At 35.6% G+C, this 17,355-nt stretch overlaps 1 protein-coding gene across 1 annotated transcript in view; it reads right to left on the bottom strand.

Annotated features, from left to right (window-relative positions):
• Positions 1 to 763: 763 nt before the first annotated feature.
• LOC106050222 (E3 ubiquitin-protein ligase SHPRH-like) overlaps positions 764 to 17,355 on the bottom strand; it is a 44,476-nt gene continuing 27,884 nt past the window's right edge. Inside the window, exons 15-31 of the mRNA XM_056032576.1 lie at positions 16,565 to 16,647; positions 16,337 to 16,463; positions 15,193 to 15,369; positions 14,625 to 14,732; positions 14,232 to 14,368; positions 13,777 to 13,950; positions 13,516 to 13,584; positions 12,990 to 13,120; positions 12,072 to 12,145; positions 10,162 to 10,305; positions 9,833 to 9,937; positions 9,670 to 9,735; positions 8,645 to 8,827; positions 8,413 to 8,505; positions 7,952 to 8,038; positions 4,513 to 4,691; positions 764 to 3,717 (exon numbers count right to left, since the gene is read on the bottom strand). Coding sequence (XP_055888551.1) covers positions 3,417 to 3,717; positions 4,513 to 4,691; positions 7,952 to 8,038; positions 8,413 to 8,505; positions 8,645 to 8,827; positions 9,670 to 9,735; positions 9,833 to 9,937; positions 10,162 to 10,305; positions 12,072 to 12,145; positions 12,990 to 13,120; positions 13,516 to 13,584; positions 13,777 to 13,950; positions 14,232 to 14,368; positions 14,625 to 14,732; positions 15,193 to 15,369; positions 16,337 to 16,463; positions 16,565 to 16,647 — 2,238 coding nt within the window. The 3' untranslated portion in view covers positions 764 to 3,416. The remainder of the gene's footprint in view (positions 3,718 to 4,512; positions 4,692 to 7,951; positions 8,039 to 8,412; positions 8,506 to 8,644; positions 8,828 to 9,669; positions 9,736 to 9,832; positions 9,938 to 10,161; positions 10,306 to 12,071; positions 12,146 to 12,989; positions 13,121 to 13,515; positions 13,585 to 13,776; positions 13,951 to 14,231; positions 14,369 to 14,624; positions 14,733 to 15,192; positions 15,370 to 16,336; positions 16,464 to 16,564; positions 16,648 to 17,355) is intronic.

The raw sequence follows: 17,355 nt of genomic DNA, 5'->3' as shown, positions 1-17,355 counted from the left end.
CCTCTGTCTGTCTGAAGAAACTTCTGTATGACAAAGATCCAAGCAGATTAAATGATTACAGCCCAATTACCGATGGCTCGTAGGATCTATCCCAGGGAGGGCGCTAGGATTAGAAAGAGGCCAAAGTCCAAGAACATCGGGGAAACTCCCTATGTTTCTTCTTTGTACAACATCGGCCGTGAAGGTGTGCGCGATAAAAAAAAGGCCCCTAAAGGTACGGTGTCTGGATAGTGAGATGTTTATTGAGGCTTTTTTCCATCCCCGCCATTGCAATAGACTTGGTCCTTAGACACCCCAATGGGGGTTCTTTTTTGCTTCCCTATTGGCCTTATTGTTTCCTCGAACGACCGTTTCCAACCTAGCGCCACTGTGAGGCTGAGAGGCATTGCCCAGGTCGACGTCCTGACAGGAGACCAAATAAATATACTTGACCTACTTATGAAACGTTTTAAAATGCCTCCTACAATAAAAAAAAGTTTTGAGTCTCACTCTGGCAAAAAAAGTTTTGAGTTGATCTCAGGCCAAAAAAAGTTTAGAGTCGATTTCAGGCCAAAAAAGTTTTGAGTCGATCTCAAGTAAAAAAAAAAAAAGTCCTACTTAGAAGAAAAAAATATGAAGTAAATAAAATGATTTCACTTTTTTGAAACAATGGTATTAATGTGATTTTACTTGATTAATATTGAACTGTGGATGTCTAGGAGCCTAACTCCAATACTAAAACAGTTTCTTTCGTCCCTTAAAAATAAAAGAACAACAACTCATGTCAATCATATCTCAATATTTATTACCGAAATCTATCTTCCCATTTATAGCTGCCTTTGATGAAGTCAAAAAACATTTTGAGACCTGAAATTATATCCTGATAAAAATATTATTCACACTTGTATAAGTAAATGTTTACAAAAAATGAAATCTATAAATAGAAGTATCAAGAATGTAGCTCTAGTGCAAGTCAGATAAAGACAAGTGTAAGCAGACAACCAATCAATATGGTCATTCAAAGGGAAGTAACTGGAAGGAGGCTGGATATGGAGATGTATTTAATGCCCACTTGCGGAAATAGGGTTCCACCACAAACAATTCACAGACAATTCATTCATAGACGAATGGTTCACCTGACAATAGTTGGTAAAGAAACTGCTAATTGGTAGAAAGACTGTGGGTGATCTATGTGCAAGTGAGCCATATGTTGTGTGAACTGTTTCATTAGCTAAGTTATGGTGAACCACCATTTGTGGGTTAAACTAAATTCTCATGAATTGATTGTTGGTGAGCCAGTTGTCTACTTTGCAAGGACCATAATAAACAGAGGGTGATGAATAGGTAAACATTCTGACAAAAAAAATAATATTTTGAATGCTCATAAAAAAAAAAAGTGTACAAAGTTTCTTATCATTTTGTTCCCTCCCTTGCCATCCTCCAACTCACTTATGTATTAAAAAAAGAAAGAATTTCCTCTCCAACATTTCAAATAAAGAGTGAACTATTCTAGCAGCAACAAGTCCAATGAAATACAAAAAGGATTGAAGCTGTTTCTACATTACTTATCAACTAACCATTCAAGTTGTGTCCCCTGAGTTAAAAAGGTTTAGTGTTGTAATTAGACCAAACTGAAGCTCTTGTGTTTGTAATGAAAAGATGACTTTGTGTTTTGTTTCCCCACTCAGTTCTTGTAGTGTCCAAACATGAATGAAGGAAAGAAGACACAACAGTTTGTTCTTGGAGCAGCCCACACTTTGTTCATATGTACAGCATCTGCTCAACGGACCACAAATAAGAACATGACTTTCTTTCATTGTTAATGAATGTAGCAAGATCCCACTATATACAATTGAAGTCGACATGTACATGTAACAGACATGTAATATATACATACACAATTGATCAAGAGCCAACAAAATATAATAGACTCAACCAGCAACTCATAAACTGAAGTAAATTGAAAAGAAAGTGCACTCAAAAAAAAAATGTACATCTTTGTGACTCCACAGGAATAGAATGAAAAAAGTTGAGCAGAAAGAATGGTCTACAGTCAGAGGAGGGCAAGCAGACTATTTCACAAGCTACTTTTTACAAACAAAATGACCAATACATAAAATCGACCCTGGCATTACTATACAATCCTGGCCATATACAGTTGTTTGTTAATTGCATAGTACATTCAAGAGATTAAAACTCAACAAAAGCAAAGTATTTAGGCTTGAGTTATTCCATTATTACAGGGAATATGTTAAGGTAATATTACACTTTCAAAATTATAACAGATCTCTTATAAAGGTAAGGCATGAGCCAATGACAATACAATTTTTTTAAATAAGAGAATTTTAAATTTGTAACTCAAAATTGTCCATACGATGTTGACCTCACCAGCCATTGGGTGTATAGTATTATATTAGGTATCAACCAGCCCACTGGGAGATCACCTTAATGCATATATAGCCGCCCTGAACTTATTTTAAAAAATTGAACTTATTAAAAAAGCAAGTAGTCATTGCCTCAAGGCAATGTGCTGGACCTACACTTCAACATAGCAAGTGACCATTGCCTGAAGGCTATGTGCTGGACCTACACTTCAACATAGCAAGTGACCATTGCCTGAAGGCTATGTGCTGGACCTACACTCCAACATAGCAAGTGACCATTGCCTGAAGGCTATGTGCTGGACCTACACTTCAACATAGCAAGTGACCATTGCCTGAAGGCTATGTGCTGGACCTACACTTCAACATAGCAAGTGACCATTGCCTGAAGGCAATGCGCTGGACCTACTCTTCAACATAGCAAGTGACTTGAAGGCTATGTGCTGGACCTACTCTTCAATATAGCAAGTGACTTGAAGGCTATGTGCTGGACCTACTCTTCAATATAGCAAGTGACCAATGCCTCAAAACTATGTGCTGGACCTACACTTCAACATAGCAAGTGACCATTGCCTGACGGCAATGTGCTGGACCTACTCTTCAACATAGCAAGTGACTTGAAGGCTATGTGCTGGACCTACTCTTCAATATAGCAAATGACCAATGCCTCAAAACTATGTGCTGGACCTACACTTCAACATAGCAAGTGATCATTGTTTCATCACAAAGTTACAATGTAAGAACCAGTGGAAAACAAAATGGTCTTCACAAAGACTACTTCTAAAAGAAAAGCTCAAGATGTTCAACATAAATCTTACAGCATGAATCAATCATAGTCACATGTGTACTGTATAAGTGAGTATATTTTGTTACAATGTATCATTTACAAGACATATTCATGAATGCATATTGCACATACATTTAAAACATTCAGGATAAAAAGAAAATTCAACATTTGAAAAAAACAACAACTTTAAATAAAGTTCATTCGAATCTTTTATAAATAGAGAATGATGACATGGTTTAGTTTAGTGCACTCAGGTACTTTAGTGTACACTATGTTGAGCTACTAGAGCCTGCTGCTATATTGTGGTCACTGCTACTGTCTTCTGTACTACCGCTAAGTTCTGGAACTAGCCCCTCAGCAAGATTGTTCATATAACTACTACCAGCCTCAATCTCAATGTCATCCTCATCCTCTGGCCCTGGCTGCTGCAGGAGTGAGGTAATGTGTCCCACAGTCAGTTCTATGTCCTCCCTGCCTGGCTCAGAGCTGGACTCTCTTAATGATTTGACCATGTGGAAAATTTTCTCTTCTATTGTCCCCCTCACCAGAAACCTGTGTATCTTGGTTTGCCTGAAAGTGATCAAGTGATACAGAATCACTGACACAACTACAATACAAAATAAAAAGCACACTTTTCAATGATTTGATATTATAATGAAAATTAGCATGAGTTTTAAAAAAAAAAAATTTCTAGTAGTCCAAACCATGTCCCAAGTCTCAATTAAACAGGTCAGTGCAGTCAGTGCAGCCATTTGTTCTTGATATGAATGGAGACAGACTTCATAAAGAGAGCTTCTTTAAAAAGGAGAATTTTAGCTTATTAAGTCCTAAATCAGATTCCAATGTTGTAATCTATTGGTCTATTAAATAGTTATCTTGACTAGTCCATTTGTACGGATGCGACATGAAGCTTTTCAAAATCGACAATAGCAGCTGGGAAAAAGTGGCACTGGATAGATCCACATGGAGAAAGAGCATAAAGGAAGGGTTCAGGATTGCAGATGCCATACACAACAGAAGCAGAAAGAAGGGTAGAAATGCAATGGCACCTGGTGATGACATATGCCCAACCTGTGACCGCAGCTGTGTATCAAGGATTGGCCTCTTTAGTCACACAAGAAGTTGCAAAGGGAAAACATTCTATGTTTAGAAAAGTAAAATGCCACAGACAAGACTTTTCAAGTCAAAATGTGCAGCTCTATTTGGAGTTACTGTGATTACATGTAACAGTCTAGGAGGCTTCCGCTACAGAACTAGATAGGTCATTGAAGCTAATTAATTGTCATGTATATAGACAAGAAATTTGAGTGACAAATGACACCCACCCACACAGAAAATAAAGCCAATAAAAAAACAATGCCTGACCTAGTTTGACCAATCCTGTAGATTCTAGATATAGCTTGGGCCTCCTCCTCCAGGTTGAGCTCTGGCTCAACTAAAAGTACATGATTGGCTTCTACAAGGTTAAGTCCATTAGCACCAGAGTGAAGGGGGAGAAGCAGAACTTGGATGGACTCTTCAGTCTTGAAGGCAGAAAGATTTCTCTAAAACATAAATAGGATAAACTAAAACATAAATAAAGTCCCATCATGCTACAAGGGAAGAGAAGAGAAATTTGACTTTGCAGTGCTAAAAATAAGTGTACAAAACCAACTATTACATGCTTTTTAAAAGACAGCTTATTAATACTTCTGTTGTTGTTGTTTTGTACACCAGATACAACAAAAGAAAGCTAGCTTTTTGTAGATGTAGAGTTTGGCCTCCATTTGTTAAAATAATTCAACATTTGGAAGTATGGTGCAAATTTAAAGTAAATATCTAATTGCGATAATCTATCAGATTATATCAAAGTTAAATATCAATATCACACTACAGTGGATCCCTGGACACATTGGCATCATGGGAAATGAAATGGCAGATAAGCTAACAAAAGCAGGTTCATTTATGGAACAACCAGATAGACCTGTTAACTACCTCACCCTAAGGTCAATGTTAGTCAACAATCACAAAGAGGAGTGGCTCAACCAATGGGCATCAGGAAACACAGGCAGATCCATGTACAAAGAAATGACTATGCCTAACAAACTGGACAGTATTAACATCCTCCCCGCAAAGAACAATCTACAATTTTCCAACTAAGAACAGGACACACACAACTTTTAAATTACCATCTGAACAAAATAAACTCCACACAACTCCCCCTTTGCAGACACTGCGCCCACCCCTTTGAAACCATAAACCATATCCTCTTTGAATGCCCCTCCCTAATCCACCTTAGGCAGACCCTACTTTCACTACAGCCCAACATAACCAGCACCCTCTATGGCAGTGCTGAACAACTGAAGAAAACAGCACACTTTTTTTCCTTGGCACAGTCTGCAAAAGAGCTCACAGCTCAGCAGCAATAAACTTGGCTATAAGAAGAAAGTAAATATGATTAGGACATTTGAGTGGGTGAATACAATATTGACCACTAGTATCACTACATACAAACAAACCTGGCTTACTTTTAACTGGATCTAATCCGCTTAAAATGCAACAATAAATGAAACTTGTTTTTAAACTAAAAGTTTGACTAAAAAGACCCTATAGAATTGACACTTGGCTAACAACGATACACTCAAACTGTATGACATCCAAGAGTTCCCACAGAGCTCTATAAAATGGTCATGAATGGGTTCTTACTTCAATTATATGGAATAATTAATATTTCTGATAAAAAAAGTTGTCTCCTTTGAGTCTCACTTCCAGTAAAGCCTAAATAAAAGTAAATAATATTACAAGAATCAATGGTTGGCAATCAAAAAGGTTTAAACGAACATCCTGTCAATGTTAATTTTTACCTTTCTATCACAAAGTCCATGGACAAATGATGATCACAAAAACAATAGCCACCATCAATTACACAAGAACTAATTGTTGAAATGTTGGACTGTGACTGTTAATTGAATGGACATCCCATTTTATGCTTTTTGTATATTTAAAATTTCATGGTATTTATTGAGCATTGTTATTAGATAAAAGTTAACAAGTAAAACACATTTTCTGCTGGATACTAAAGCTTATTATTATTCTTATTAAATGTCACCAAATCACAAGGTCTATAAGTTGTATAAGTTTTGGACACTCTTTACAAAATGAAGAGGATTACATCCAAACCTGCACCAAGAGAGCCAAGCATGACCCACTAGAAGACAGTACAAAGTAGACTACACTTTCTAAATAGATACAAGTCAGGTTAGGCCACATAAGTTCTAGAGAGCCAAGCATGACCCACTAGAAGACAGTACAAAGTAGACTACACTTTCTAAATAGATACAAGTCTGGTTAGGCCACACAAGTTCTAGAGAGCCAAGCATGACCCACTAGAAGACAGTACAAAAACACTACACTTTCTAAATAGATACAAGTCAGGTTAGGCCACACAAGTTCTAGAGAGCCAAGCATGACCCACTAGAAGACAGTACAAAAACACTACACTTTCTAAATAGATACAAGTCAGGTTAGGCCACACAAGTTCTAGAGAGCCAAGCATGACCCACTAGAAGACAGTACAAAAACACTACACTTTCTAAATAGATACAAGTCAGGTTAGGCCACACAAGTTCTAGAGAGCCAAGCATGACCCACTAGAAGACAGTACAAACACACTACACTTTCTAAATAGATACAAGTCAGGTTAGGCCACACAAGTTCTAGAGAGCCAAGTATGACCCACTAGAAGACAGTACAAACACACTACACTTTCTAAATAGATACAAGTCAGGTTAGGCCACACAAGTTCTAGAGAGCCAAGCATGACCCACTAGAAGACAGTACAAACACACTACACTTTCTAAATAGATACAAGTCAGGTTAGGCCACACAAGTTCTAGAGAGCCAAGCATGACACACTAGAAGACAGTACAAACACACTACACTTTCTAAATAGATACAAGTCAGGTTAGGCCACACAAGTTCTAGAGAGCCAAGCATGACCCACTAGAAGACAGTACAAACACACTACACTTTCTAAATAGATACAAGTCAGGTTAGGCCACACAAGTTCTAGAGAGCCAAGCATGACCCACTAGAAGACAGTACAAAAACACTACACTTTCTAAATAGATACAAGTCAGGTTAGGCCACACAAGTTCTAGAGAGCCAAGCATGACCCACTAGAAGACAGTACAAAAACACTACACTTTCTAAATAGATACAAGTCAGGTTAGGCCACACAAGTTCTAGAGAGCCAAGCATGACCCACTAGAAGACAGTACAAACACACTACACTTTCTAAATAGATACAAGTCAGGTTAGGCCACACAAGTTCTAGAGAGCCAAGCATGACCCACTAGAAGACAGTACAAACACACTACACTTTCTAAATAGATACAAGTCAGGTTAGGCCACACAAGTTCTAGAGAGCCAAGCATGACCCACTAGAAGACAGTACAAACACACTACACTTTCTAAATAGATACAAGTCAGGTTAGGCCACACAAGTTCTAGAGAGCCAAGCATGACACACTAGAAGACAGTACAAACACACTACACTTTCTAAATAGATACAAGTCAGGTTAGGCCACACAAGTTCTAGAGAGCCAAGCATGACCCACTAGAAGACAGTACAAACACACTACACTTTCTAAATAGATACAAGTCAGGTTAGGCCACACAAGTTCTAGAGAGCCAAGCATGACACACTAGAAGACAGTACAAACACACTACACTTTCTAAATAGATACAAGTCAGGTTAGGCCACACAAGTTCTAGCTAACAAAAAATTTCAAGACTACACCGACAGAAGATGTAGTTTACTCACCTGGAAATAATTCAGGTCATGTAAACTTTTGTACAAGATTTTATTTTCTGCCAGAGCTGCAGCCAGGATGTCCAGCACACTGACCCACTGAAACACAAATATACAATGGAGAAATAACCTCATGAACATTTATTTCTACAGAACTTTTCCTGATCGGAATAACTTAATACACCCACTGTATTCCTATAACTCTTCACAATGTATTTCTAAGAAGTGTAAAACAAATTCAACCCATTCAAACTCTGTATAAATTGCAAAGCTTTTTTTTTGTTTCATGTGGCTCAATACAAGCCTCCATCAACAGGTAATGAACATCTTTTGGTGACAAACAATACGAAAACAAACTTAGGATAGTATATGAATATTTATGTCAAAGCTAACAGCATTACAAAGTGAAGGTAAGACTGATCATTAAGAGCTGATGACAGTTTTAGTTGAGAATTGAAACTAGTTCCACTCACCACTGAAAAGACTAAAGATTTGGCTGTTGGATCTTGTTCTCTGATCTTGATAAGGCACTCCAGAACAGCTTGAACTTTGGTGGAGTGACTTCCCTGTTGACCAACACATCATCATCAGTTAAGAGATAATCAGACAGCCATAAATACACCTTTAAAACTAGGTCTGTTAAAAGCCAAGACATAAGGCACATGTTTAGCTAAAGAAAAAAGAAAGAAAAAATTAACTCCTGACCTTAACATTAACTTTCTCTGTTTTTCTGGTTGTGACATAGGAAATGTCCCTCACTGGTGTCAAGTGACGGCAGAGTGGACACTTGAGCCTGCGATCCATCAAATGCCCACCAATGAGATTACGGTCAATTAGAGTTCTGATACAGCGAAGACAGAAACAGTGGCCACAAAGCAGCACACTCCACTGGAAATAAAAGAAACTTGGACCTGGACTCATCCACAATGTTAAATGAAACTTTGTAACATTTGAGGACAACACTTTTACCTCACCATCCCTGAATTCTACCATTCTTTGATAATAATTATAATAGCTTAACATCTTTAGTGTTGTAGAGCAAGAGTAGCCTCTCTAGAGGCATACACTAGTTTTAAAATAATTTATACCAAGATAGAAACACATTAAATATTGGGGACAAATTAGTTGCTAATCAAGGTAATTTTTCAATAAATGGCTCACAATATTCTTATAAAGATGAATGAGGCTTATCTTAGCTCTAAGGAGAGTTCCATTTCTTTGCAGAGAAGACCAGAGGATTGTACATTTTTGGAACAAAATGGTCATCAAACAGATAAGTGTATAAAGTGTAGGGATCTTTGCTGAACAGTTGGGGTAATTGGCTACCTCTAGTACATAAATTATTGAGTTATTGACATATTGAAGTAGTTGGTTCCTAAAAAAAAAATGTGAAATTTTCTAAAGTGCTTATGTTGAACAGCAGCCATACCTTGTCCAAATATTAAGATGTATGATACAAATTTTAAGATGTAACAGAGATGTTACTTTGAAATCCCAAAATTTTTTAAAATCTAAAAAGTTGAAGATTTCAGAACATTATTCCATAATCTCAAAACTGTGGTAACTTTCTGTGCATTATAATGTTAACATAAACATCTTTTTCTGTAAGTAGAGTTAATGAAGACATTGAGCAACAATCAAGATGGTGTCTGCTTTGTTCTACTGCCATAACCTCTAGGTTGTTCTTACAACAATACTAGATCTTTCAAGAAATCAACAAGGCAACTCACCTCAAAGCCCAATCCAAACTGACAGACAGGACAAGTGTCTGGATTGCTCTCTTCCCCATTCTGATTCTTAAAGAAAAGAAAATATATATTTTATGTTATGTTTTTATAGGTATATTTTGAGTTTCAATTAAGTGTTTATTTTTTATTATTTTTTTCAGTTTACCTTTTTAGCCAAATTCATGAGATAAATTAATTGGCCTTGTTTCTTCTTAAGCTCCTCACGAGCAACTATTTCATCAGACGACAATTTCAGTTCATGAGTAAAGATCTAATACGAGAAAAATATACTCTTCATCACATGTATATCTAGTACCAAATTTCATTGGACAAACTTCACTAATCACCTCATAAATTTGAATGAGCATTTATATATCTCAATTAGATATAAAACAAAATATTTATAAAATGTATGAACTAGAAAATTGTAGGATTAAAAGAATCATCCCAAAATATAAAATGTTGGGAGTTGGGATGGTCAGGAGTAGTCCTCACATCTTTCTCCTCTATAACGTTTTGAATCTTGGTGACTGTCTCTGGCTCATTGTTGCTCCTGAGTCTCAGTCTCTCAATGGCCATATCACACTCATCTGTGGCGGAGATCATTTCTCTGTGGCTCATCCAGAGAGAACGCAAGCACTGGGAATAAGGATAAATTTCATATCAACAGACAAAGACTGCACATGGAGGATAACTTATGTTGATCTGTAATCCAACAATTCAACTAGATTTGACCTGATCCTCTTTTAACTCTCTCTTTAAAAAAAAGAAATGCTACACTTTAACTAACATCTATATCTTAAGAATAGTGAAGTAAATGTTTTTACCTTAGACAGTAAGAGTTCTTTATCATTAGATAAATTAATTGTAAGTTAGCAATCTGTTTTAAGTTTCTAGTTCCAAATGAAAAAGAAATAATCTGCTAGGGGGAAATGCCACTTTAAGTTTTGTGTGGCCTATCCATCTGTTTTATATTTAGAAGAGCTAAAGAAACCCCCCCCCCCCCCCCATTAGGTAGTGTGCTGAATGAAGTGGAAATGTTTGACTTTTGATCATTTCAAAGTGAAACCTTTTTTGTTGTAAAATTAAATATGAAAACCATTTATCATATAAAAGCAACAATGTTGAAGCAATACTCCAGTACAGTAGTTACAGGAAATATTATTAATTTGGAAAGCAGACACAAAATTTAACATAGTAACATATAAAGTAAATAGTTTTGTCAACTATTTTACAACAAGATTGAACAGGCGGTGGTTCATATTCTTTACTGTCTTCTATATGTCTTCTGTCACTATGCTTTCTTTTGTCTACAAGTAAAAAATCAGGTCAATTCACACTAGTCAGACAGGAGATAAGCAGGATCTTATGCAAAGGTTGTGTAAGACAACAAACATAACACTTTCAATGTAAATTTAGTATGGAGGAATATAGGATTGTGGTTATTGATAGTTTGTACTTCAAAGTATCTGATATCATCACATGAAGTTTGCTGACTTAAAAAAAAAAAAAGTTCCCCTTTCAGACCTTGAAATCTATAGGGCAGATAATGTAAAAGGTCATCTGTTTCAGTGGCCCACGGTTAACAATCTTTATTTTCCCCAACTAATGTCAGGTACCCATTAGAGCTGGGTGGACTCAGAGGCGCCCAAAAGATTACAAAATTAAAAATCCCAGTCTTCACTAGGATTCAAAACAGGACCCTGGTTTGGAAGCCAAGTGCTTTACCACTCAGCCACCATGCCTCCTGCTATGACTTGTAACACTTAATTTCTTATTAACAATTATTACTATAATAGCTCACTAATGACATTCAATCTCTAAAAAAAAGAAAACCACTAATGATATCTGATTTCACACCCTAATATTTATCACACTAAAATATTTCTGACCTCCATAGTGTTCTAACAGGTCATGTGACACTGCAGACCACCAAAGCTCTTGGTGCTGGGGACACACCTATTTATACACATTGGCTCTCCACAAAGGCGACAATGGGAATCTTAATTTGACTAGGAAAGGGCAACTTATACATGTAAATGGCAGTGTCCTCTTTTGCACTGCACTAATATCAATTGCTACAGCTTTTCAGCCTCCAGCACTGGTTGTTCTATTCTAGGTGAGACACATATGCTGGAAGTCATCATAGACCTTAGTAGACTCTTCCCTGGATTTCAGACATTTCTTATACACCCACTCTCTGATTATGACTTTTCATATGCCTTGCCTACCAAACAGCAAACCATAGGAGATGACTTGGAGTTTGTATGATTATACAAATTCATTATCTAACTTCTTTTCAAAAATAATTAAATCTTTGTTTTTATATTTTAGGAAACCAAAATAGTGCAGTCCCAATTAAAAAGTCAAATTATGTAATTATAAAAAGCAGAATGTCTACATACCTTAAATTCCTTTTTTAGAGTATCTAAGTGTTTAAACTGTAAATTAGCTGCTTCTTGAATGTCAATGTCTGTCTCTATTAGAAAAACAAAATTCCAGAATGAATATTATAACATTTAATGTCAATAATATTTTTATTATACACTTTGTATTTATTTGATGCAACATGCAAACCATTATCCATGATCATTGTTACAGTTTTCTATGATATATGCCTAAAGCTCTCTTAAAACTAACTTAGTTTCTCTTGAAGTCTAGGTGTCCCTGGGTTCAGCTGTAACTACATCAAACACATAACAAATTGATTCTCTTCTTCTTCCTCGTTCTCATTTTTATGTTGGAGCGTTCAGATGACTAGACCAATATATGAGATAAACTGTGCAGTGGTTTCCTAATCAGGAGCTCTCCATATAGTATTTTTTCTATTTGGGTGTTTTGGGGCCAGTATCTTGTTCAGGCCTCTTGGTAAAGAATACAGTTTTGAAGGACATGGTCAGCATTCTCTGGTGACACTCCACATGGGCAGATTTCACTGGTTCCAATTTTGATCAAAACACAGAAACTTTATTTTAAATTTCATCGCATATAACACGCTGTCTCCTCTCTCACAACTAACACACTTCCAGTCATTCGCACTTTTGTAAAAATAGATTATACACACATACATAAATACATCTGTGACAAACATGTTTTTCTTAATCCACTGTGAACTTCCTTATTGGTGAGCCATTTTAATATCCTTTGTTCCCCTTTATAGCTATATTGTAGATGTAATAAAACTGCTTCTGAGAAATGTGATGCATTTCAAGCATTTTGAAAGTACTTTATGTTCAACATTCACTTTTCTTCAATAAACTGTTACATTACATAGCAAAAGAAAGCAAAACTTCCCCCAAAAATAATTACCGTACAAAACTTACCGAAATGCAGTCTGTAAAATGAATGAATGCTCTTAAGCGCCCTCTCCCCCTCACTGTCAGCCCATGTACCTTGCCTCTTGGTACTGACCAAGTAGGCCATAGCATTGTCATCTCCAGAAACTGTCACACCCCTGCAAGTCCATACAACATATAATTATTTGGAGAAAAATGTATATTAATCAGAGCAAAGAATGTGAAAGAAACACAAAGTCAACTCAATGTATCCACTGATAACAAGAGTCAATGCTCTGCAGAAAATAAAGATTACAAAATATTTTTTAAAAGAATGTATTGTACTTTTATTCTTCATTAAATTTTGAAAATCAGCTCAACAAGCAATGTGAAACTTATTTTTATGTTTGCCTTATAAATTTGCAGCATATCAAAATTATGAATATCATTTCAATACTGTTACAATGATCTGCTGTTTGGGATTCAAATAATATTGTCATGAAGTGGTTTAATTAAAAGGAATAGACATTATTGACTTTAAAGTTCATGAATGACAAGCTTCATGGTCACCTACCTTTCAACAAAGAGATACAATTTAGATTCATATTCATTAAACAGTTCATCTACCACACAAAATGGACATCTAATGAAAAAAAGGGAAATCATTATTATTACCAGACATAAAGAAGGATGCAGTGAGAAATAAAAGCTCCAATAAGACAAAACAAACTCCAAGTCAAAAATTATATGGACATTCTATAAAATGATAACACCTAAAAAATAAAATATTAAAAGTTAAACAAAAAAATTACAGTAAAAAATGTTCAAAACTCACGTTTTTGATGCTTCATTCACTGGTCGCAGACAGCAAGCTGCTGCCTGTTGTACCAACTCTTGGGAAGAATCTTTGGCCAGTTGCTCTAGCGCACTGGTCAAACCTTTGTGGGCCTTAGTCAGAGACTGAAGATGTGAGTCTATAACATACATTAAACCTTTGGCAGTGAAGAATCTAAATTAAAACAAAATATACAATACTTAGCATACATATGCTATAAATGATAATAACAACAATGTCTTTAGTACAAACAAACAAAATCCAATAAATAAATTAAGCAAAATGAGTTTTAAAAACTGTACTGATGACACTAAATGTTGACTAAAACAGCAGCAATAGGCATTGAGAGAAAGACCCTTAAGTATTTTTAGAAATGGAACTGAGTTCTATATGCTTCAACAACAACAACAAAGCACTTTCCCAATGATTAAACAGAAAATTAAGTGTTCACTCACGAGTCCACTATAGTCCCCTCACTGGTTGATGTCCTCAGGAGGTCATCCTTCACCTTGCAAATCAGCTCCGTTTCTATGCCCCTCTGTGTGGTCATGTCTACAATATCTGCCCACCAGTCACCATCAAGAGCTTGCAGCTAAACACAACATGCAAGAAGCAGAAAATGCTGGAGTAAGTGCAATAATATTTTGATATTAAATAACAGATTTCAAAAAGAATAACTGAAATCTAAAAAGCCTCAAATTGTATTAAACATTTCATAAAAATAATCAACATCTTAGAATTGCAGAAAAAAAAACAAATTGAAAACTTTTTAGCTTTTGAAATATTCATACTGAAGTCAAAAATGCAGATAAAGAAAGATATTTAAAACTTGAGTAACTGAAGTTTACCTTTGTTTTGATGTCATGGAGTGAAAGCTGTACATTATCCAAGGCCTCCTTGCTACTTGTAACATTGACCTTAGTTTTAGACATGTACTTCTCTATCAAGGCTGTACACTGAAATAACAAACAGTAAGTATAGGTCTAATGACATTGTACCAGACACGGCATACTTGTACATTGTATGGCATATATAGCTGAGTGAATGACAATAATAGAATGCAGAACAGCAGTCTCACAGCACAAAACAAATCTGAAAATGAATAAAGAACAAAATATGAAACACTAAGTTTGAAGATTAAGTACTGATGGAAATTAAATTAAAAAAAAACAGTTTCATAATGTGATTGCAACAAAAGGGGTAATGACAGCTCAGTTTCTATGACAACTTCAGGGCTGTAGAAGTACCTAAAATGATTCTTTTTGACAGTCTGAGGGTCATACTAGAAAACTTGCCACGTCATTAGAAATTGATAAGTTTGTTCAGTTGAACTTTGTTTGATGCATAGAGCATGATTTTTCTCTAAACCACACAATTTATGACCAGAAATAAATGATTTTTTTGTCTACGACTTACTTGTATTCGCAGAGTGTCATCTCGTAGTGTCGGGGACACACCTTCTGGTTTTTTGTCCAGTACCTCAGCTAAGTTGTGCATAGCATGGAGCTGCTGCAGGTCATCTGTCCGGAACTGGTCTTTATGTTCCTCCACTGACCGGAGGACATCCCTGTACTTGCTAACAGCAACATCCAACTGTAATAGCAGAGAATGACAAACTGATATTTTCACTGGCTCACTATAGTGGTTTTAACAAATATTTATCAACTTACTTGCACAAATTAAGGATTACATATTTTTTTAACATATATAATCAATAAAATTAGTGTTCTTTATAATTCAATAATATTAAAAATACAGTAAAATCTGCTAAAGTAATAATCTTTAGAAGTATTAATGATGTCCTTTGAAGGAAAGTTATATTTACTCACTACTACCTAAAACTCTAAAGGATATTAGTTCAAAAATAAGAAGTACTATTTATGAAACAAATTAAATACAGTCAAGACAAAAAAACAACAACCACTCATTATAGAATTCACTAAAAAAGATTTCCTGCATTCTAGCAATATGCTTATTATAAAACTGATTGATATATAGATTCAGGATGAATTTTAGAACAAAAAGAAATGATCAAATCACTTAATGTTAAAAGGGGTACACAGGAGTTAAGTCTTGAAAAGTCATTTTCAATGAGATCTATATTCTTTCTCTGGCAATCCTAGATTAGGACAATTATTACAAAAATAAAGTGGTTCTACAGGGCTTCAGTAATTTAAAATGTATTGTTCTAAACCAAGCTAAAATCTATAATTAGTATTCACTGTTCATCTTGTGGATACATTTTTTTGTTATTTGTAGCAAAGCATTGCGTACAAGTCTGCTGACCATAGTCAGGAAACAAACTTAAACTGTGTGGCCATATTACAAGGTCCTCAGAGCATGCAAGACCAGGGAACAGTAACAGGTGAAAAAAGAAGCAGAGAAGCAGAGAAAGCAATGGGAAGACAGATCATGTTTGGTACCCCAATAAACCAAAGTGTAATAAGCCTAATCAATAATAAATTAACAACTTATATATTACCTCTAGTTATTGTGACTCAATCACATTTTTCTGTCAAAGGGAGAGAACAAAAATTATGAAAGCTTACAGATCGATTACCTTTCCCTTGAGAATGGCCAGACCTGCCAACCCATTTATTGAGCCTACAATTTGACGGTGAGCCTCTTCACACTCAGTTTTCACTTTTTTGGTCATGTGTTCCAACAGTTCATCCATGGTCATCATCCTGTAGAACATAAAACATTCTAAACCTCACTTAATAAAACTATTTGTAAGCTTGTGGTGTTAAGTTTCAAAGTGTAATAACAGCATTAAGAAATCTCTTACGCTTTGTTGAGTGGCAGGAATTCGCCTCTGACAATTTGAGGATGACAACAAGCTTGTCTTAGTCTGAACAGTGGATTTAACAGCTACAGAGTGATGCAAAAAAAAAAAATGAATACAAATATCATACATGAGGGAGGAATAAAAATGACTAATTATTATTTAAATCTCATGTTCTTTTTACATCTTCTAGTGCCTGAAAATTACAAATCAAATAAATTTTTAAAATAAATTATGGCTTTTATATAGCGCTACTTTCATGCTTATAGCATGCTCAGAGCGCTTTGGTCCAATCTCAGCTGTGGACTAGTGGGGGGAGGGGGTATCTAGGAGAAGGTTTTTCCGTGCTGCCTTCAGGCGCTCAGTAAACACAACTCTGCCCGAGTCATAGGTAGCCAAGCCAAGCCAAGTTGTTTAGTTTATATACTAGAAAACTGTAGACACAATATGGCAATTTATAGAAAAAAAATCCCTCACATAATGAATAGTATTCTCAAAAAATATACAACACATTAGATAATTGCAGAAATTCAATATAGATTATTAAAGTTGAAAAAAATGCCATTTCTGAATTAATACTTAAACTATCTCAGGAATACATGTAATAAATCTAATAGTTCAGATGTAGTTCTAGAACTGAACAGAAGATATAGAAATAAAGAAATTGACAGTGAATATTGTCAATCTGCTCCTCACAACAAATAAATTTGTTATTAAATGATTGCAGATGGAGAGGTATAAAGTGAATGAAGGAGACTTTAACAAAGCCACTGTAGATGGATTAGACCCATAGA

The sequence above is a fragment of the Biomphalaria glabrata genome, chromosome 6 (genome assembly GCF_947242115.1).
Source record: "Biomphalaria glabrata chromosome 6, xgBioGlab47.1, whole genome shotgun sequence".
Classification (NCBI taxonomy): Eukaryota; Metazoa; Mollusca; class Gastropoda; family Planorbidae; genus Biomphalaria; species Biomphalaria glabrata.
Note: the sequence above shows the minus strand (reverse complement) of the source record. Positions and strands in the feature narration are given on the sequence as shown.